Source organism: Mytilus galloprovincialis, chromosome 3 (genome assembly GCF_965363235.1).
Source record: "Mytilus galloprovincialis chromosome 3, xbMytGall1.hap1.1, whole genome shotgun sequence".
NCBI classification, from domain to species: Eukaryota; Metazoa; Mollusca; class Bivalvia; order Mytilida; family Mytilidae; genus Mytilus; species Mytilus galloprovincialis.
In genome coordinates, this window is record NC_134840.1 from 56996139 (window position 1) to 57019235 (window position 23097).

The window sequence follows — 23097 nt, forward strand, 5'->3', positions numbered from 1 at the left end:
TAAAGAGCAAACAAATAAATACAACCTCCATCCTACTTGATTTCACTAAGTTGATGATGTAACTATATATAATGACTCAATTAATAACAGGAGATTAGACAGCAACACAACAACAAAAAAAGACATTTGACAACTTAAACAAATTGTTATCAAGTGTCTACACAAAATCTCAAGCTAGGAGTTGATGGGGTTCTAAAGAGCTTAGAATCAATTTAACAGAGATAATCAGAGATCTGTTATCAATATACATTTAGTACATGTTTGACATGTTGCCATCATGTTGCTTGTCAGTATTTAACCCTTAAAGTTGTTGACTTATTAAGAGATCTGATATATCTGAAATACTTTGAATATAAAGATTTGTAGATAGTATGTGTCATTATGTAACAGCATAAGGTAGCAGAGCATAGGTATAGAAATAATGTTTGAGAGTCTGTTAAAAAACAACAGTAATTTGATAAATTGGAATGTGTATATGCACAAGAGTTTTACACCAAAGAATGTATTAGGACCCTTCTTGTTGAGTGCAATATGAATATTATGAAATCAAACCCCAATACAGGTACTTCAAATATAGAAGTGACCTGTGCTTTACATACATAATAAGATGAGCAATTATTGGCTTATAAAAAGCATTTAAAAACCTTAATCTTACAAAAGTTTAAATGAATTCCATTGTTTCAAGGATGGATAAATAAAATGTTTCAAGACAACTGAACTATAAAGTATATCTCCAATTTCATTGATTTAAATCAAAATCACAATACAACCTGTTTATCATTTCTTTTCCTTATACCTGTACTTAAATTTAAATCACAGCTATTAGTTATGTCACATTATACATGTATTCTCTATTAAGATTATAATCTATTGTTTCTTGTGATCTAGAAGTAAGGAAATAACATATCAATTACATGTCTTATATTTAGGGGGGATATTTTAAAATGTTGAATTCATATGATAATTATTGATTCCATAAAATTCTAATGATTACTTCATCAAAAATTTTTGTTTTTAATATTAGCTTTTGTTACCTTGTTTTGTAGGGAAATACCATGCATGGTAGTGATTTGAGTAGGAACACAGAAATACCCAGTCAGATGCAGATAAAAGTCATGTCCCAATCTGATTATATTATTTGGTATATTACTGTGGGCAGTGAGGGTATTGACCATATACTAACCGCATGACGAGAATATTAATGAAGACAATGTTTTCACTGCTTGGTAAGGAACTGGTAGTATAACACTGTACATTTTTCTAACATGTATTTAAAATCACTATTAACTTTTAGAATAAATTTAACACAGCTTCACTGATAGATCAAACAATATTTATTCAAAATAAATCAAATTCGAATGAGGCAAATGGCTGATCTTATGCATACGCTTATTGGTTGTGGAAAAAAACTTTATTTTAAATTTTACTTGTATGATGTTTTCCTCAGAGAAGAATGCCTATTAATGATTATTCGAAGAATGAGAAAAATTATAAGACCAGGGCTTTGTAAGAATAATTTTCCACCAAGTTGGTTGAATACTTGATCTAAAAGATTGGTTTCTTTCAGTTCCTTAAATTTTCACTGAAGTACAGTTTCTTACTTTGAACTTTTCAGCTTCAAACTGAATTTTGAGAAATGAATTTCCTTGAGAAGCTCTTTTAACAATTTTGACTATCAAAATCATCAGAGATACCTGGATTCAAATTTTGTACCCCAGACGAGCATTTTGGCTACATTATGGACTTACTAGTGATATTTAAATAACAAAAAAATAATGGAGAATGTGTCCCTATGGACACAGATGATGCCCCTGCTTTCATACAACACTTTAAAGAGACATTAATTGATTGATTGATTGTTGACTGCTTAACATCCAGTGGCAAATATTACATGCATATTCAGGACGAGAACAAGTTCACAATAAATACAATAGGTAGGTCTTGTCATAATAGAGGCCATTTGGGATGATGGTCGGGAAATTTTGGACTGCCACTGGGAAATGAGGGTATATTGGAAAGGGACAGAAATTTTGCCTTGCAACAGGCCACCTTCGGGCCCTCAAAAGAGTTGTTGCAAGGCACCTCTTCGGTAAGCGTTTTACTGCCGGTCGGGAGAAGACTAAGCGACCATATTTCTATTCCCCAGTCACCCTTGGGGATATTTAAAGAGATATAAATCAAGAACGATAAAAGTGATGCTACCCAATTTGTACTTGATCTGAGTTTTGTGGTAATAAGTACTGTGTATAGGTTTCATAATGTTTGGTTTGGGCAAACCTAAGTTACAGAACAAAACTTAAAATTTATTTAGCAATTTTTCGATTTATAAAGGGAAATAATAAACTCGATTATTAGTTAAAGTGACACTTTAAAATTCAATTGTATCTGTATTTTGTGGTTATAAGCATTGTGTGTAAGTTTCATAATATTTTGTTGAGGCAACTAAAATTTTTATAATCTTTCGATTTATAAAGAGGCATAACTCTAGAATGGTTAGAGTGAAGCTACCAAAAAGCATAAAAAGAGATAGGCCATACAAAGTACCAAAATAAAATGCATTGAGGATCCAAAATTCTGAAAGGTCTTGCAAAAATAAAATATTCTTTTCCTGGGATACAATTTTTTTTTTAAGTATTTCGAAAAATACTAAGTTTTGTAAACAGTTATTGCAAATACAGGCATACCAAAACTCTGTTTTAAGCAACAAAACATTTCAATATCATTCTTTTTGCTCATGTCTTTTTGGAGGGTTGTTTTGTGTTATTTGTCTTACTTTTGTTCAGATATGACACGATGAACTTACAAAATAAGACCAGATAAATGTTATACATACAGCACTAAATTCTAATTATGATGTTTTGAATACTATTTTCTTGGCAAAGCTTAGATATGTGACAGGGGAAATAATTAATTAAATCCCCTCTATAATGTTGACATATGTCCAAAAACACAAAAAAAGGAACCTTTTAAGTTTTCATTAATAAAACTACAACATGTAGCGTTTCCTACAAAATTAAGAAGCTGTAGTATGATTGCCATTGAAAGATCTAAAGGTCACTGTACACTGTATGTCCTTTAACAATGAGCAAAAATAAGTATAAAAAGCTATAAAAAGCTCCATCATGATAACATGACAAAATGTTAAATAATTAAATCAAGAAAATTTATATCTGCAAAATCATTACATTAAGTATTGGATAAATAAAGCCAAAACAGACTTTTATAATATAATCGTATCTCTATGAAAAGCATAATGCAGTATTAACAGGGGTTTTGTTGTCTTTGATTTCTATAATTGTATTTACATGTAGAAAGACAAAAATCAAATTCACTTAGCTATCCACCCCAACTTGACTACCTTATCGAGTTGTTGGTTCACTTTACCCATAAAAGGAATATTATAAAATAGGATAAATCTTATAGAAAGTGTATATTGCTATTTGTTGATAAACAATATGAATGCAGGATACCTTCATTTATATCATTTTTTAATTTTATATACATGTATTACTAGTATTTTTCCTTTAATAGCTGCTTAGGTATACTAGTACCCAAAATAACTTTGTTGTTTGTTTATCATATTTATCTTTGTTTCACAATGAATCAAAGCAGAAACCTATTTTCTTAAAAAGATCTTCATTTAACATTTAAACTTAATTATTATTTAACAAAACCTACAAATAAGGTGTCACATAGAAGTTCAATAACCTCACATTTTTTAAAGCTCATTTACTTGATTTAGATAGTAAACACAAAATCAAAATTTTCAAAATAAAGGATTGGGCAAATTTAATGTATCTAGTTTATATATGTCAAATGTTATTTATATAGGTTAATATATGTAAACTGTATACATGATATATGAATAGCATCGTATATTATCTCATAACATATGTATGGGATATCCCAATTTAATATGATAAAAACCACATTTCTACAGACTGACCACACATATGACAATCAAACAAATGAAGACCATAGTCAAATTGTTAATGGAGACTGTATTTAAACTGCTGGGTAAGAATATACACAAATCTAACATAACAAAAACTTTAATTATGTCATATAATGATTCCACATTATCTTTTCAAAACTTATCTTATCAAAAAAAAATTAATTGACCCTGGGAAAAAATGAAAAAACTTCTGTTCAAGATGAACTCTTTGCAAACTTGAGTGTATATACCCAAGATTTTTTTATGCACCAAAACATCTATATAGGGTTCTGATGTTTCTCATTGTTGAAGGCAGCTGGATTGCCTATAATTGGTTACATCCACTTCAGTTGGAATTCTGATGGAAGGTTCGATCATTTGCAATTACTTTGATGCATATGTCCTAAATCAGAAAATTATTTTTTTATACCCTTATTTCTAGTAATTTAACACTAATAAATAAAAATGATGTGGTATGATTGCCAATGAGACAACACTCCACAAGTGACCAAATGACATAGAAATCAACAACTATAGGTCACAGTACAGCCTTCAACAATGAACAAACCCCATATGACATAATCAGCTATGAAAGGCCCAGAAATGGCAAATGTAAAACAATTAAAAAATACGAAGGCCTGAATTATGTACCAAATCATGAAGAAAAAAAACATAGCAACAACATTAATAGATGCGGATTTAGAACAGGGGGCAAGTAGCTTGCCTCCCCACCCCCCTTTTAAGAAGAAAAAATAGTTGATTATATAGGGAATCACTGGAGTGTGACGCGAGTGGGCCCCTTTTAGGCAGTCAGTGGGCCCCCATTTATGAACAATTCTAGATCCACCAATGATTAACCACTGAATTACAGGCTCTGGATTTGGGACAGAGTATGCCTGTCTAAAACCTTTTAATATGGATGGATAAAGGTAAAAAAGATTTTATTAAATATTTGTACTATTAAAAAAGCATAGTGATTAAAAAAAAGGCAGAACTAAATTACTAAATTTTATTAATGTTCATTGCAAATTGTTGATAAAACAAGACAAACTGGATACCCTCATTTTATCCTCTTTTATATTTATCTTAATATTGTAATAGTATTTTTCCATATATGCATTGGAACACAGGTACCCATATTTGAAAATTTTGTTATTAGTTTATTATATTATAAATAGATGAAATATTTCCAGATTATCTCCTTACTTAAAATAGAAAGTGAATGACTATTTTTGTTATGCTAGCGTTACAAAATCTATACAAAATCTAGGATTAAGATAACCATAGAAGTTCAATAATAACTATGAACTGATTTATATGCCTCATACTTGATCATGATCATAACAAACAACAAAGTTTCAAATAAAGGATAGGTGCCAATTGACGTATTTAGTAAACATATACACAAAGTATTCAGGAGATACAAATACAAATACAGTTTATAAATATAAATATGACATCCAAATTTATTAATATTTTATGACCACATATATACAAACTGACCACACAGTTAACAATCAAAATGAAGACTGTTGTTAAACTGTTGGGTAAGGAAAAAAATCTAACATAAAAAAAACTTAAATTATATTATATGATTTAACATTAAATTTTCAATAGTATCTTATTGATTTTTATTTTAAATTTGATAGAGGGAATTTAAAGTTACTCATGGGAATTTAAAGCTACTAATGAAATAGACTTTGTCCTTTTCCTTATACATTTTATATGAATTTGGTTAAATATACTTACCATGAAATTACATTTATATTATATAGAATATGTTTGCTTTCACAACATGTTCTCATCGCAATTAACTAGGTGATTAAAAATTACATCCATGAGATGTACTCACCTACGTCATAGTTCACCTGTGTAACATACACTAGCTTTAGTTTTAATTTTTGCGTTCAAGAGAACGCATGTTTCTCGTCGGCAAGGATTTTTAACAGTTTACTGTTGAAAATCCTTATGTTTTATAAAAGACATTATTTGTTTTCGGAATATCGATATACGATTAATTTAATGTAAATCAGAATACAGCGCTTCTGCCAAGTTTCTGATATGCACGTTTTCGTCATTTTTACAGCTTACGAGTCTGGAAATACGACGACATAGAAAATGACCTTTGTTTAGCCGCCATTTTCAAACATTAAATCGGGTCCGAGGAAAGGCAGAATTTAGCTGTCAAAATCGGACATGTTACGTGAGTGCTACGTTTTTAAAAAAGATATATATTTAAACGGATGTTTATTTCTTTTTTCACGCTCAGCTGACCGGATTTTTCACTGCATTAGAGCAATGCTACGAAACGGGTCGAGTGTAAAGTTTGGATAAAGTCGATTGTTTACAATTTGCAGTCTGTACACGAGACTGTGTAAACACATCACTATATTAAAATCAGAATAGGTATTATGACCAGATCTGATTGTTTTTTCATGTGGAAAACGTCCGTATGGGAGCGTATACCACTATTGTCACTAGAACCTCAATTGGTTCGATTGTTTACAATTTGCAGTCTGTTACGTGTACACCTGGTACACGAGACTGTGTAAACACATAACTATTAAATCAGAATAGGTATTTTGACCAGATCTGATTATTTTAATGTGGATAACGTCCGTATGGGAGCGTATACCACTATTGTGACTAGAACCTCAATTGGTTCAATAAATTTCAATCAGAAAAGGGAATCTGCCCATTTCTGATTGTTTTATTTGGAAAACGTTCCATACAGGGAGCGTAGACCAACAGTGATACTGTTTTAACAGTTGATAAATACATCACAATCAGAATAGGGATTTTGCCCACAACTGATGATGTTTATTTGGTTAACCTTTCATTCAGGGAACATAAACCATATTTATTGAAAATAAAACGTGCTCAATGGATCACTATAGACTTAAAATAGAATAGGGATTTTGCCCAAGTCTATTTGATTAATGTTGACATGTTTCATACAGGAAACATAGGAACTAGAACAACATGCATGATTTAGAATCTGTAAGTTGCATTCATTCTAATAAAATACAGATTTGATATCTTACATAAAATTAAATCATAACTATTTATTTATTGCACATTGATATTTATGGAGCATAGAATTGCACGTGGATGATTGTTGCAAATAAAATAAATTAGAATCAGACTAGTGAATTTAAGTCCAGGTCTATCTGACTTTTCTAGACATCCTTCCACCCAGGGAACATTATGTCTACTTTTATTATATTTTAAAACAACACAAGCATAGCTAATATTTGGTTGCACATTGTTTTTTGTGATGAACCAACAGTTTAGTCAATTAACATATTTGCTCATATTGATAATATATTGAACAAGTGTCTGGAAATAGTCAAGACAGATATTAAAGACACTGAAAATGATACATTGTTATCTAGTACAATACAAATGTGATTGTAGTTTAAGCATACCAATACATACTTCTTTTAAATATGTCCAGTTTAAATCAGGACAGTAATTCTTAGAAGCCTGAAATATTTTTCCAGAACAGCAAATTGCTGTAAATATTTAATTATTTTTTTACTGATAAATAATTCTCCAATGCTCTAACAGACATGGAGACAGTAAGAATGGAGCACTGTTCTAAATACAGTTGATAGCTTGTGACAACTCTTTTTACTTATATTAAATTTCATGGTCAGTTTACTTATGACAAGAAGAACATGAATATTATAAGTATGAACTGCTATAACCAATTGTTTGTTTTTGTCGGCAGTAAGGAAACAAAGGCTTTTATATGTTTTTATGTAAACATTAGATTGTCTATTGAATAAAGAATTTAGGGGATGCCATGATGCATTTCACAAAGACTCATTCAAGGAAATGGCTTATATATTGATTACATAATTCAGAGTGTACATTGCCAATGCATTTATTAAATATAATATGTACTAATTCTGTTTTGTTTTGAGTACAAAAAAAAAAAAAAAAAAAAAAAAAAGAGGTGATAACGTAAGACTTAAGAGACTATCTTACCCTCACTATATGGGAATCACTGTCAAATTATACATATATCTTCCAATCATGAAAGCAAAAGGAGTTTGGATGCTCTTTTAAAGATAGAAAATTATGCCTTAATTTACATCTTAAGTTTTCTAAGCAATGCCAACAGATGGGCAAGTTTCTGCTATAAGGATTCATTCATTGGGTCCGTTTTATTCTTATTGTGAGATTGGTAGAACCCAACAGTTTATGCAATGGCTACACATTGTTTTTCCTAGAGTTAAATATTGATTCAGAATTCTGAAGTATAGAGGACTCAAATATGCTGATTTATAGAAACAAGATTATCATTAATTTAGATCTTGTAAAAAAAAAAAAAAAAAAAAAAAAAAAAAAAAAAAATTAGTAAAATATTGGTAAATAAATAAATAAGATTTAAAGCATTGTGGATGCAGGATTTATTTAAAATGCTAGACATGGTCTAGGAAATTGAAGTAGTTCTCAAGATTTGAAACTATCTATTATACAGCTCTTTATATAAACCTTTTATTTAGTCAGTCTTTACAAGATGCAGAAAAAAAGAAGAGGTTTTTTTTTTTGGAGTAACACATGATGTACCAATATAAACATATAATATATATACATTTCAATTGGTTCTCAAATTTTAGCACCAGTGTAGAAGCAGTTAATCTTACAGCAAAATGTAGGAAAAGCAATTTATTTAAAAGACTGATTAATAGTTAGCAAATAGCTTTCAATAGTCTAAGAATAGTACATGGAAGTAAAATATAGTATGATAATTCCATGATTATATCAAATCAAATGCGAGACATTTTCTTAATATTATACCTAAATATTAAAATGTCACTGTTTATGTTTATTTTTGCTCATTATAAGCATAAAGTTACAAAAATCTAGTCTGGTCAAAGTCAAGTTGTATATTATCTATATGCAGGAAGGTTTTCCGAATGCATGTGATTTTAACCTCGGAATTGATGGTAATTATTCACTTTTCAATTTCCATATTACCAGCCAGAATAATATAAATATATAGCATACAGTTAGTATCTTATGCAAGAATATGCTACACAAAATTGAAATGTGTTTATTTTAAACAATTACTTTGAATTTTGATTCAATATTGTTTTGAAAGATGTGATTATTTAAATCACATTAATTTTGTTTTTGCCAAATCTGGGGACAAATGCAAAATTCTTCTGAGTGACTAAGTTAACCAAATGACTGGGTTGAAGTCACAAAATACTACCAAAAGCTGTTTGGTTGATATATACATGTATTGAATCATATCAGAATGTATAGGATTCAGATGAGGTGAACCAAGACAGAAATAAAATGAGCATTTTTGATAGTGAAACCATTTCTGAAATATCTAAGAACACTTAAGGATACTGCAAGTTGGTACAAGTGTTTTCCATATTGCCAAACAAGTGTTTTTCTTTAAATACAACTATAGAACTATATTTGACAAGTTGCATTTTAGTATTTCTGATAGCGAAATAATTTCTGAAATTAATATAAACAATTGTCAAGAGCAACATACAAGAGTTGTTCATTATGTCAAATTTTTGTTTCTTTAAATTTGGAACTGTACAAGGCAAGATATTCTAGAAAGTTAACCGTTGTGAATGTTAATTAGAAATATCAAAACATTTTATTTTAGACAGATTTTTCATAGCTGGAGAAAATCATCTGTTAGCATTCTTTTTGGACTTATAAGGACAACAATCATGGCTTTAATTCAGCTCAACATCCAAATGTTCTGTGGAAGCAGTATATCAATGGAAACATGTATACTGAAACTTTTCCACTGATTTGTCCATTTCAGTATTTTTACACTTGAGTAGTCCAATACAAAACAAAAATATTGTTCATGGTTGAAAGGGTAGACATTGTATTCAAAGGTTCTACCACTCATAGAAATTTTATCAGATTTTTAAAATTTAGTCAGTTTAGAGAATTGTCATTATACAATAGTACAAGACTTCTCTTGATGAAAATATTTTATTCTAAATCTATGAAATATTAAAAGTATATCTAGCAGAGAAGCAAATTCTCAGGGACTATAACTTTAAAAAAAGTTTAAAGATTAATCCAGATTTAGCATAATCATGAAACAACTTTGGTTTTAGTCTTTAATAAACTTTGATTGTATTAAGGACACCTATTTACAAAGTATATTTTAATTGTTTATAATTCTTTAATTAAGTAGAAAAGAATTTATTTCGAAAGATGTGATATTGATCAGGTTATCAAAAGACGACAGCAATCATATATTATCTGTTATTATATTAATATAGAGAAAACAATGGAAAGTTAAAGAAAGGTAATAATGTTTCCAAATAAACTTAAGTTTCAAAGTGGAAAGTAATGAAATTAAGGTTGGATTAGTTCTTGTCGATTTGTACAAGCAACAAGAACAACCTATTCAGAAATAAATGCTTATTTACTGTTGCATAAATATTACAACACATTTAGCTCATAATGAAGGAGCTTTAATATAATTATTTCTATACTGACCTGCAGATTATTTATTCATCAGATATAGAAATATGGGGTATATATATACATGTGAGTGCCATTGAGACAACTCTACATCAAGTCTATTAATTTTGCATACTTGTATTTATACAATCTGCAAAGTTTGCCATTGATACATATAGTTATGCAGCATAGCTTCATTGTATAATAAATTCAGTAATTTCGGTTTTTACTAATATCCGTATTTACAAAATTTAATGGAGTTACTTTTTAAAAAATTTCACATAATTTTTTATATGTTGAAATTGTATGTGTGTGAGAGAATTTATCCTCCACCAAATGAAATACTGCTTGTTAATCAGTAAATATTCTATATAATATAAATGTAATTTCATGGTAAGTATATTTAACCAAATTCATATAAAATGGTAATTTTTGAAATCTCAAGAAGAGATTTTATATGAATTTATAGGGTTAAATATACTTACCACAATCCACCACCACCCCTGGAATAAATTCAGTTTTTTGTTCACTTAATTGAAATTATTCAATTAAACGACAAATTAAAACTAAAGCTAGTGTATGTTACACAGGTGAACTATGACGTAGGTGAGTACATCTCATGGATGTAATTTTTAATCACCTAGTTAATTGCGATGAGAACATGTTGTGAAAGCAAACATATTCTATATAATATAAATGTAATTTCATGGTAAGTATATTTAACCCTATAAATTCATATAAAATCTCTTCTTGAGATTTCAAAAATTACCATTTTTTTTTATAAACAAGTAACAGTTTGTATTCAGCTCTTCAAACTGACCAGCCTGAGGTAAATTATGAGCCTATTGCTTTTGAGTGAGAGGTTGCTTGCATTAAGTAAGTGTTAAAAAAATTATAATGTCTACCATCCCATTACAGTTACTGACAGACTTTTTTTGTCATGAGAAGGCTGATAAAATTAATACTTAGTTAAAAAAAAAGTTTGACATAAAATGACTAAGATACCAACATATTGATGTAAAAGACAAATGAAAAACTGAAACCTTATTCCTTTAACTTTGGTAGTTGTATTTGTGCCCTCTGAAATAACCTAGTGCAACATAGCAGGGGCGGATCCAGCCATATTAAAAAGGGGAGGTTCCCAACCCAGGACAAGAGGGGGGGTCCAACTATATGTTCCTATTCAAAGGCATTGATTGTCCAAAAAAGAGGGGGGTTCCAACTCCCCAGAACCCTCCCCCTGGATCCACCACTGCATAGTAATACTGTCATGTTCTATTTACACCAGCAAAGAAGCAAAATGATTTTTTTCAACTCCCACTTGAGTCCCATACCTTTGTAATGTTCAGTAGAACAATATTTTTCTTTCAAATAACCACTGCACTAGCTCCCTGGGGTACCTGTCTACAAACTGAGTTATAAGAGTTTTCTACTAGCACAGCTAGTGGAGGATGGTTATATATCTACCAGGTCAAGGGTAGATTTACTACAATTTCCTTTCTTTTATTTATTTTTCACTAATTAAGATTGGCCCTGCAGTTGTCAGTATATTGGTAATCTCTTAGTTATAGTAGTATAATTATTAAAGGGGCAAAATTGAAAATAAAATAATAAGGAAGGGAAATGTAGCAAGTCTAGGTATACACTCCAGTGTTTATAGACCAATGAAGCAGAAAGTCCCCTCTCTAACAACAAGTATGCTAAAGGACTATTCCACTAGCAAAATCTAAAGGAGAATGGTTACATCTACTGGGACAAGGGAAGCAGCAATGAACCAATATATAAATAATCTAATTACTGCATATAAAGTCAGAAAAGTTAAAACGATATATTGGTGTATGATTTTAACTTCAGGAGCGTTTAACAATTGTCATATAAGAAAAACTAGAAACTTAAATCAGTGATAGCGAGTGCTGCAGCATTCAGCAATCAATAAAAAAAAAATCCTCATTCACGCTTTTGATACATGTTTCATTAAAATTTGAGAGTACCGGTATGGATGATTTAAACCGCATTTTAATTGCACAATTAGAAATCATTGTGTAATACGAAATTAGGAAGTCATCATATGAAACAGGAAGAGTATACACTTTCGACAAGTGAAATCTTCATATCCAATACTATATTACTAGTTTAATGAATCAATAAATTTCATACTTTATCCTTTGTATTCTGATTCCCAAATTGATTGGGGGGGGGGGGGGGATATTCTGATCAAGCAGAAGACAAACAATATATATTCTGATTCCAGATTTACCCATACCTTATAGAGTCAAATTTTGAACAGAATAATTTGATTGATAGCATTGAAAAATAAATACAATTTTTCTAAAAATTGCCTAATTAATGCATACCTACCATCTATGTTTATTCCTTTATTACAAATGAATGGAGATGTGGGAAATATTTCAACTGAATAATAGAAAAATAACACAAAAAAACATTTAGAAGTTACGACAAACCTTCAACAGATGAAAGAACAATCAATTTTTATTATTCCTACATGTACAAAGAACATAAAGATATAATCCAGACATTCAATGTTGATGTTTCAGACATGGGACAGGCAGTTTGGATGGAATTTTTATCAAAATTTATACAAGATGAAAATTGTGATAATATTTAATTGGTTTTGAATTTCAATACTTGCGTATTTTCAATAACTGATCATCCAAACAAGGAAGACAAATCCTTTTTTTATACAATCTTGATTTTTTTTTCATTCCTCATTTTATTATTAGTTCAAATCTTCACTGAGGTAAACAACTGAAAATGTTTAGTCATGTTGGACTAAAGAAATGGAATCCCAGCCTTAATAAATAGATAAATACAACCTTCTATAGTTAGTGGTAAATAGTATTTGCCATATATCAACCCAATATGATGATCAGTATAGCATTACTGGGTAAGAAAAAAATACAGAAATTCACCAAAATTATTAAAATTAACAACTAATCAAATCATATTATATACAATCTTACCAGACATGTCCCATATGTTGTTTTTGTGTTTATATTTTATTTCAGATTTTTTGAATTTAACATGAATAGGGAAAATATATAAGTCAATCTTTTTTTTTGTTGTTGAAAAGGATCATCAAACGCTATGTGACAAATTAGAAACTTAAATCTATTATAAGGACCATTTTAGTTCAATCACCTTTAAATATTGTATGAACTAGAATAAAATCTTTATAAAGCACACAAAAATATAGTTTTGTTAGTTTTAACCCAGCTAAATTTGTGTGTGCCTGTTAGGAACCATGTCAGATGTTGTTGCAACAGGGGAGGGTTATGATCACAAGAAACTTAATTCTTAACCCAGCCAAATTTGTATGTTCCTCTCCCAAGTAAGGTACTGTGTCAAAAGTTGTTTTCTTTTTTTAAAGATTTGGGTGTAAATTTCATGTCTTTATAAAATTGCTTCTTACACTCAAATATTGTCTACTCCTTAGTCTATATACTAAGCTAAACTGGTGGTTAATGGTGGATCCACTTTTAAAACAAACATTCCCATTTAAACAAGATAGGAAAACAATCTTCTTTGTTTTTTTGCAAAAAAACTTTACCATATAAATAACCCACCTTGTTAAATTATAATCTAATTATTGCTGATCTATCATCATTGATAATAAGGTAGAACATTGTTATTTAAAAATATACAATTAGTTCTCTGCTCCATATAATGGTTCATCAATGAACTGAATTTTAACACAGTGGTAGACCGGTGATTTTTTCTGGACAATATCCAAAGGAATTTCTGCCATAAAAAATAGGAATATCCTAAAAAATAAATGAATATAAGCGTCTACATGGTCAGTGAAAAATATTATCAAACTCAAATTAACACAAATGAAGATCACTGTATCACTGATGGGTAAGGAAATAGTAAATCCTATAAAGAACATAAATTGATTTACTTTTAATTTAGTTACTAGAAACGTATCAAACATGTTCCACCTAAATTATTTTGTTTATCTTTTATTTCTTTATTAAATATAATGCCTAAATGACAAATGGAAAACTTTAATTGTGTATTTATTTGAAGAACACTTTTCCTTTATCTATCAGTTTAGTATGACACAGCTAAGACCAATACTAAGAAAACATTTAGGTTGAAAACTGCAGCAGGAAAACTCAAAATTGGAACTTCTCAAAACAATATTACTGAAACAAATTGGAAAAGTTGCTTAATAAATGCTGTTGAAGCATATTCACAACTTCATATGTGTACCATGTGTTCAGAACATTTCAAAGACCTGATCAATGAATAGTACCAATATTTATTTTTAATAGGAAAGAAAATCCCCCCCCCCAAAAATTAAAATAATTAAATTATAGCAGGAGAAGCACATCTTCATTTTGTGTAAAATCTTCCTATACTTTACCTGACCAACATAATTACACCTCAGACACTTGAGGTACACTCAAAGGGTATTGGTTATTCCTAATTCAAAAATTTCCCTTGTAATTAGTAAATAATTAATACCGTTTTTATACATGTTATAAGTTTTACATGATTATAACAGGACATTCATACTCTTTAATCTTATCTCGTTACCTTAGAGATAATTCTTTTTCAAAATTACCAAAATAAGCTAATTACAGTTTTCATTGAAATAACCTTTATTTGATTCAAAATACACCAGTTTTTAAAATTTTCATAAACAGGCTATTTGAAATGTACATTATGTAAAAATATACGTGGGTATCACCAATGTAATTTTGTATCAGTATTTTTTATAGCTATAATCAATATTCAAATTTATTGTATAATTATTGTAGTCAAATCAAAACAAAGGGATAACTTTTTCAAGATGTTAAAAAAACCAAATGATCCTATACCTAGTTCTCAACTTCTGATTGCCAATTTTTAAATTCAATTTTTAAACATTAAAATTTTTATAAATCTGTTACCTGTGAAAATTTTTTGTTTTTTAGAATTATGGATTTTCAAATCGATGTTATAAATAAAAGGTATACCCGGAATAAAAATTAATATTATGACCTTCGATCTCAGGAGAACAGTTAATCTTTTAGATCAACACCAAAATGAATATCTATCATCTATTGTTGGGTAAGGAGTTATATAAATCAGTCATAAAATATATACATTCTGATCAGTGAAAATAGCCTACACTTGTAGTAGAGAGCCTACATATTTATTTTTCTAATATTTTATTATGAAATTTAAATGTTATAAACAATTTTTTATATCTTTCAAATGATCAGAAATTTATTTATGTGAAGGACATGCTTCCTATATAAGTGAATATCTTATCTAGTACATGTATTGGTATATCAGATTAAACTTTTCATTCAATTGAAATGAATATTTCCTTTATACATAAATACATAAAGGGCCTCTCCAGCAGTATTAACTTGTCAAAAGTTGTTTTATAAGTGACTGAGTGTCAACATATAAAGTCTTCAGTATTTAACATATGATTAGTATGAGATGTTGGATATACTTTTAAATATATGACAGCAAGTAAACAATACAACAAACCAAAATTAAAGGTCAAAATTCTTATGAATTGTTAAACACTGGACTACAGGGTGTCAAGTTGTCAGGTAAACTTTTGCACACAACTGATGCTGATTCAATTTTGTATAAATTTGAAAGCAAGAAACAAGACAAATTACGATAAAACATTCACAACTTCGTTAACATCCATTAAAATTATAGAAAGCAGATATACAATTAATTTCCGTGTCATTCAGTGGTCTCTTTTGGAGAGTCGTTTCATTGGCAATCTTACCACATCATAGATAAAAAATAAACCAAACTTCCTGTGCTAACATTGTTATTTTATTTTATCATTTTCAGTGTTAACAATAGTGATTGTAGAAGTTGCAGCGGAACCGTGCATGTCTTCAATGAAAGAATATGATCCAGAATCACACCTGTGCTGTGATTATGGAGTAGTACCCAAATTCAATGAACATGGACAGAAGTTAGATTGCTGCAGTGGTAAGTTTTGTGAGGATTTTATTGATGAAACTGATTGGATATTGTCTTTATACATGTATAAGTTTCCTATTACGTAAACAGGAAGATGACAGTACAATTTATTGGAAAGTTCAAGGTCTCCTATATATTGTTGTGTCACTTTGCATGTAAACAAAATACTTATGATTCAGTATGTCTAGAAAAACATTCTACACATGTATCATATAAAAATCTAATTGACCAAAACTTTCATACAATAAAGGGAACAAAGTAAAAATGCCTTATCCGTCAGAATAATATGTTTTAGTACTGGTACCAACACTCTATGCTTGTCTTTTTGGACTAGACACTTTCATGTTCTGAAAAATTCATACTCTTGAATCTCATTTTCAGAGGCTATGAAGCTTTTTAAGAGACAATATCTAATTTTAACAACTTAAAAAAACTTCTGTGGAGAATGTTTTTCAGTTTTGTTTCGGTTATTCTTTTCTTATTGACATATATACATAAAAAAGATCACATGAGCTACCAAACAAATTGAGACAGTTCAACAGACCCCCTCAATACCAGATTTCTTCAAGAAAAAAAGACTACTATAATACAAAATAACACATGGTACAGATTGCCTGACTTGGTAAAGACACTAGATATATGACAACTAATATGACAACTAATATAACAACCTAAGTCCTTAATAATTGAATAACATTAACAAATAAGAATGTGTCAATAGTACACAGATGTCCCACTCGCACTATCATTTCTATGTTAAGTGAACCGTGAAATTGGGGTCAAAACTCTAACTTGGTATTAAGATTAGAAAGATCATACCATAGGGGACTCATAGGGAATAGGTGTTCTAAGTTTCAAGTTGATTTGACTTCAACTTCATCAAAAGCTACCTCCACCAAAAACTTTAACCTGAAGCGGGAGGATGGGTCAACAGACACACAGACTGAAAACTAAGTGGGGCATAAAAACACTTAATATTGAACCAACAGGCTGAGACCAGATTTAGAAATTAAACAGTATAGAATCCATACTTTATTTTTTACCTTTAGAAAAAACATTTATTGTTGAAACTGAGATATGTTGTGAAAGGGATGTGTTCAAAAAGTTTACAGAAGATGGCAAAGAACAAAGCTGTTGTGGAGCTACCTCTTATGAAAAGTCAGAAAAAGTCTGCTGTAACAACACCTTGACTGACAAAATAAATGGTAATAGGATAACTTAATGTTAATCTTATATGCTATTATGAAAGAATAAAATTAAATTAAAAGTTAATCAAATTTTTAACATTTAAGTAGTATTACAAAAAATTCACACAGGATGGTTTTTCAGGAGGTCTTCATTTTTTTCTCACAGATATTGATGCCCTTGTTAAAAGATCAATCTATTCATTTCTATTAAAGATAAAAGTTATATAATTTTTCACTCCATCAAATAATTTAAAATGATCATTTATTTCTTTCATTGCACAACTAATTCCATTAAGTGTTTATAGAGTTTTATTTTATTTTTTTAACAGGAATCAATAGTTGCTGTGGTTCGACACCTATTGACCCAAAAACAACAATTTGCTGTAGGGATAGTAGTAGTAATAAAAGGTCACACAGCATTGGAACTCATATGAAATGTTGTGGGGTTGAATACTACAACAAAACAACACATTACTGTGATTCCAAAAAGAAAGGAATTGTCTTACCCCTTTTAAAATCCTTATGTAATAACAATGAGTATGACATACTGAAACAGAAATGTTGCACTGGTACCTTATATAATGTCAGTGATAGTGATGAGCAGTATACATGTTGTGGCACAAAGTTGTATAATACAGTTGAAGAAAAATGTTGTGATGGAAGTTTTACCATACCACATGATGCTGAGTGCTGTAAAAAAGGTACTTTTTATAATGTTCTATAAATTGTATTTAAGATCTGTATTCCGGAATAGCTTTAAAGAAGTATACTGATTCCTGTATGTTGGTAACCATGGGATTAATGTACCAGCACCTATGATTGATTATTGGTGTTTAACTCCATGATCAGCACTCTTAGCTATCTTGTGGCAGCAAAAATTAATTGGAGGCAGTAAAAATGACAAGAGACAACCACCAAACTTTGGCAGGATACTGGCAATCCAAATAAATAAAGATCAGAGATGAACTCACCTGCAACATGCAGGGTTCAAACTCACAACCTCTGATTGTTGACAAGTCACAAATACTGCAGACTTGATAAATATATATGAAACTTGAATAATTTCTTTTCTAAAATGTAATATTTCTTGATAAATATTTTACTCAGAACTTGTTGGAGCATGAATATGTAGATTGGAAAGCAAATATATTTTCAATCATCTGACTGACCACTTGTAGGATTGACCTCTGAGTTTTTTTACTCAACTTTTGAAAATTAAGGGTCTGTCATAATTGTTCAATGTTAATTGTAAACAGCAATAATGTTTCACAAAGTAAGATCTACAAATAAGTCAACAAGACCAAAATGGTCAATATATACATGCATTCGATTTATTCTATATACAAATCTATTTAATTGTAGGCCATTTCTATCCAAGTAGTCAGAAGTGTTGTAATGGACTCCCTGTTAACATTACATCATCAACAGAGGAGTGTTGTGGGAATGGATTGTATGACAGACAGTACCAAGAATGTTGTGGGAATGTTATATACAACACATCATCTCACCAGTGTTGTCAACCTGGTAAGTTCTGATTTAAAGCACTGCAAAAGTCACACTGGTAGTGAATTTCAAATTTCATTTCGGTATGTGGTTATTGAAAGAGGGAAAATCCCTACTGATTAACAATAGTCTTTTTATTCAGCTGCAATACAGCTTATAGAATTTACATATACAAATATAATAGCATCAAGATTAAGACTAGAAGTTTGTGTCCCTACATCTATCCCACATTAGTTTCACTCTAATTAAAACTTAGTCATTGCAAACTTTTAGTGGTAAAGAATTAAGAAAAAAAAAAATCTTTTAATAAGATTACATATGTTGAGTTCTTCCCTTATTCTTATGGACACTTAAATATCAAAAAGAAGATGTGGTATGATTGCCAATGAGACAACTCTCCACAAGAGACCAAAAAGACACAGAAATTAACAACTAAAGTCTTTATTTTTTCACCAATTCTGATCACACCTAAGCAACTTCATTTTACTTGAATATTTTAGGTATAATTGTTGTTTTAAAATATTCATGCAGTCAAACCAATTTCCATTGCCCATAACCACACTGACCTATTGTTTATTATCTCCTTCTTTGGAGGTTTTGAAAACTAACAAGAGAAACTCATTAATTTGACAAAACATAAACTTAAGCTTCATAAAAAGCTTTATTTCTGTACAGTTTGTCATAAGAAATCCATAATTTAAATATTAAGCATGCAGATGGACTTTTTTATGATATTTTTTTTTTCAGGAGGTGACATTATTGTTAAATCGACTGAATACAAATGCTGTGGAAAAATCAGTTACGACAGCAATGAAGATGTTTGCTGCACAAAACACAACTCCCATTATGACACAATTTATAAAATAATTACAAAATCTGTTGAAAATCATGACACATGCTGTGTACCTTCTGAAATCGAGAAAAGTCAGTCCTATTCAAGTATTACACATAGATGCCAGCTTGGTGGAATTATTAATAAAACTGATATGTGTGGTATCCACCCATATAATGAGACCTCAGACCTATGCTGTGGAGGAGTTTTGGATAAGATGGGATTAGAAGAAGGAAGAGATTGCTGTGGAATCAAAAGTTACGACATGACTTCAAAAATTTGTTGTGACAGCACAATTAACTTAAAAGCAAACAAACTAAGGTAAGAAAATAATGCATCTTAATAGGGCTTCTAGTTCAGTGGCGAGGGAGGGTTCCAGGCGTTAGAACCCCACTTTTTTTTTGGATGATAAAAGCAATTGAACAGGGACATATGGTTGGAATCCCCCCTTTATCCTGGGTTGGGACCCTTCACCTCCACCCCACCCTTTTTATAATGGCTGGATCTGCCCCTGCAGTTTCACTCATAATGTTCCATCACAGAATGCAATTTGTTGTGGAGTGTTGAAGTAATGTGGATCGCCAAAGACCAATATATACAGAGAAATAGCAAATACTTTACTGTGGATACATTAATATTCATTGTATTCTAATTTTCATGAATTTCGTGGGTACAAAAGAACACAAACTTAAATACTCAATGATTTATAAATTTTATAAGGAATGTATGCAAACTGTGCCAAAACCATGAAATTTAAGATCCATAAATATGCAAGTTTCCTTCAAACAACGAAAATTGGTACTCACTAAAACAAATTGAATCCACAGTATATAAAGAATAAATGCTAAAGCTTTTTATATTCACAACAGCATATAATAATGTTAAACACCATATACTTGGAAATAACTTAATCTGATGTAAAATGAATTTTAAAAGTTTTTACTGTTAGTCAACTAACATTTATTTATATCCCAGAAATGATTTACATATTGGGTAAGCTTACTTTCAAGTCAAAACAATTTATAAAATTTAAAGATAGAATTCTTTTACAAAAAAGTAGGATTAGATGCTCATACAAATAAAATGTCTTTAAAACTTGATTTGATAGAAATAAGATAATTTGGTATGAGTGCCAATGAGACAACTATCATTGAGTATATGTACGGCAAATATTTTGATACATTTAATCATTTTGACTTCTAATTTGGATTTTGGCATGTTTTTTTATCTTCAAACAAAATGTAAAATTAGACACTGACTTTTAAATGTTATTCAATATATTAACAGCTGTCATCAAAATAGCACAGAGTTTATAGATGTGATCCAGCGAACACTGCCTAGGCATATAGACTACGGAATATGTTCCTACTGTAACTTACATACCATCCAGAATGTCAAAGAGTTTCTGGAGTCCGCTACTAATCTATGTAAACAATTTGGTACGTCTAGATTTGATAGAAAAATGCTTGGATTATTTTTTAAACTATCATTGTGGTTTTGAATAATGCCTTTGAATGCAAAAAATTATCATAATCAAGTTTCTGTAAAAGTACACAAAACACTTGAAAACATTTGACATAGTGTAAAGGGACCACAAAACAAGATGTCTGAAGAAGAATGTCTTTTTCTAAATATTTTACAAAAAATACTTATCAAAGAAATCAAAGAATTTAAAAACATATAATAAAAACATAGTTGCTTTAGAATCAAAACATATCAACTAAAATTATTTTTATTGTAGAAAAATTTTTAATTTAAATTTTATATTTTCAGTCCTGAAGATTGCTAAATTAACCACAGCAATGGCTGGTAACACAACAACAGTGGATGGTTTCATACGTAAAGATTTGATCTCTCAGAAAACCTTTAAAAAACAAATGATTCAATTCCAAGTACCTTGCACATGTCAACTGAACACAAGATCAATTATCCTTCTAACAGACCTGAATGATTATAGCAAGCTTTTGAGATTAGGTGACAGTAACCTAATTATTCCATGGAGCAAAACAGCAAGCAATTACCTTCGCAAAAGTGCTAAGTGTGCAAAGGACACAAATAAATTTGCCTTGGAAACAGGGGCTGGGTTCAAAATATCTATTGAATATACAAAACCTGAACTGAAAGGAAGAGACAGGTTTTAATGACATCTCAAATTAGGTCAAGGTATTGAAATTCTTCTTGTTTCCTATGAAAGTATATATTTCTTTACACTTGGTTTAAAATACATTGTAAATCCAATTATTAGTTAACAAACAAGTTTACTTGTGCTTATCATGAAAATAATTGTGACTTTCTGTGATAAAAATGCCAATATACTTTTCATAGGACTCAAGCAAGATGTTAATACTTCAATGAATGCTTTGCCAATCCCTAAGTTATTCTCAGGTTGTAGAATTTTTAAGATAGTTGATAGACTGTATCAAAAAATGTCTCTGTGAAATCTCAAAGGCGAAGACAATCAGTTCCTAGTCTTATATCATTTTGATTGTTATGACAAATGTTGATTATTCTTATTGTTTTGCATTATGTTAATGTACTGCCATCACCAATATAATTAAGTTTATGACATTACCATCTCATATGTGAGTTCATCTTATTTGACTGTAAAATGGCCTATTTATCAACTGCTCATTTGCCAAGCATTTTTGTAAATTTACATGTTTATTTATATTATATTAATTTTTAATAAAAAAAAGTGTTGAATTTGTATTTCTTTCATCATTTTCTACATAAATTGTTCAATGGCTTAAGGTTGTATGGTGACCTATCATCTTTTTATAATTAAGATTCTTGATTGTTGTGGCTAAATTTCTATAAGATAAGATATATTTTATTTCCAATAGTGCACCCATTACAGGCATAATCAGTACATTGATTTTTTTATCACACAATTGCAATAGACAATATACAAAAAAAAGAAATAGAAATACGTTTGACAAAAAACTTGAAATATAAATTGAGTTAATAATACAATTGACCATGCACCAGAAGCAGCATCACATCCATTATAGAAAGAAAAAAAACTTCGAGTTAAGTCCTTCCTCGTGGCTGATGCATATGAGCAAATAGTATTGTTCTTCATGTGCAGGAGTCACCAAGGGCAGGTGCTTTAAGGACACTCAAGCCTCTTCACAGAAACATGAAAAATTTAAACATTTTACAACACAAGCATAAACTAATACTTGAAAAAAAATTACTATTTCTATCAAAAGACA

General features: G+C 29.9%; 2 protein-coding genes across 6 annotated transcripts in view; one reads left to right on the top strand and one right to left on the bottom strand.

Moving 5' to 3' along the window:
* LOC143068415 (dimethyladenosine transferase 2, mitochondrial-like) overlaps positions 1-23097 on the bottom strand; it is a 67157-nt gene that overhangs the window by 10819 nt on the left and 33241 nt on the right. The window lies entirely within an intron of this gene.
* LOC143068412 (uncharacterized) lies at positions 1061-22589 on the top strand. 5 transcript variants are annotated; one of them, XM_076242430.1, is made up of 8 exons: positions 1071-1226; positions 16226-16369; positions 17410-17565; positions 17877-18248; positions 18910-19071; positions 19798-20203; positions 21170-21321; positions 21656-22589. In XM_076242430.1, the coding sequence occupies exons 1-8, from the start codon at positions 1187-1189 to the stop codon at positions 22021-22023; spliced, it is 1800 nt and encodes a 599-aa protein (XP_076098545.1). In that variant the 5' UTR covers positions 1071-1186; the 3' UTR covers positions 22024-22589. The 5 variants fall into 5 exon arrangements, with proteins under 5 accessions (XP_076098549.1, XP_076098545.1, XP_076098547.1 ...); XM_076242432.1 differs by lacking the exon at positions 1071-1226 and adding an exon at positions 5382-5481; XM_076242431.1 differs by lacking the exon at positions 1071-1226 and adding an exon at positions 15338-15472.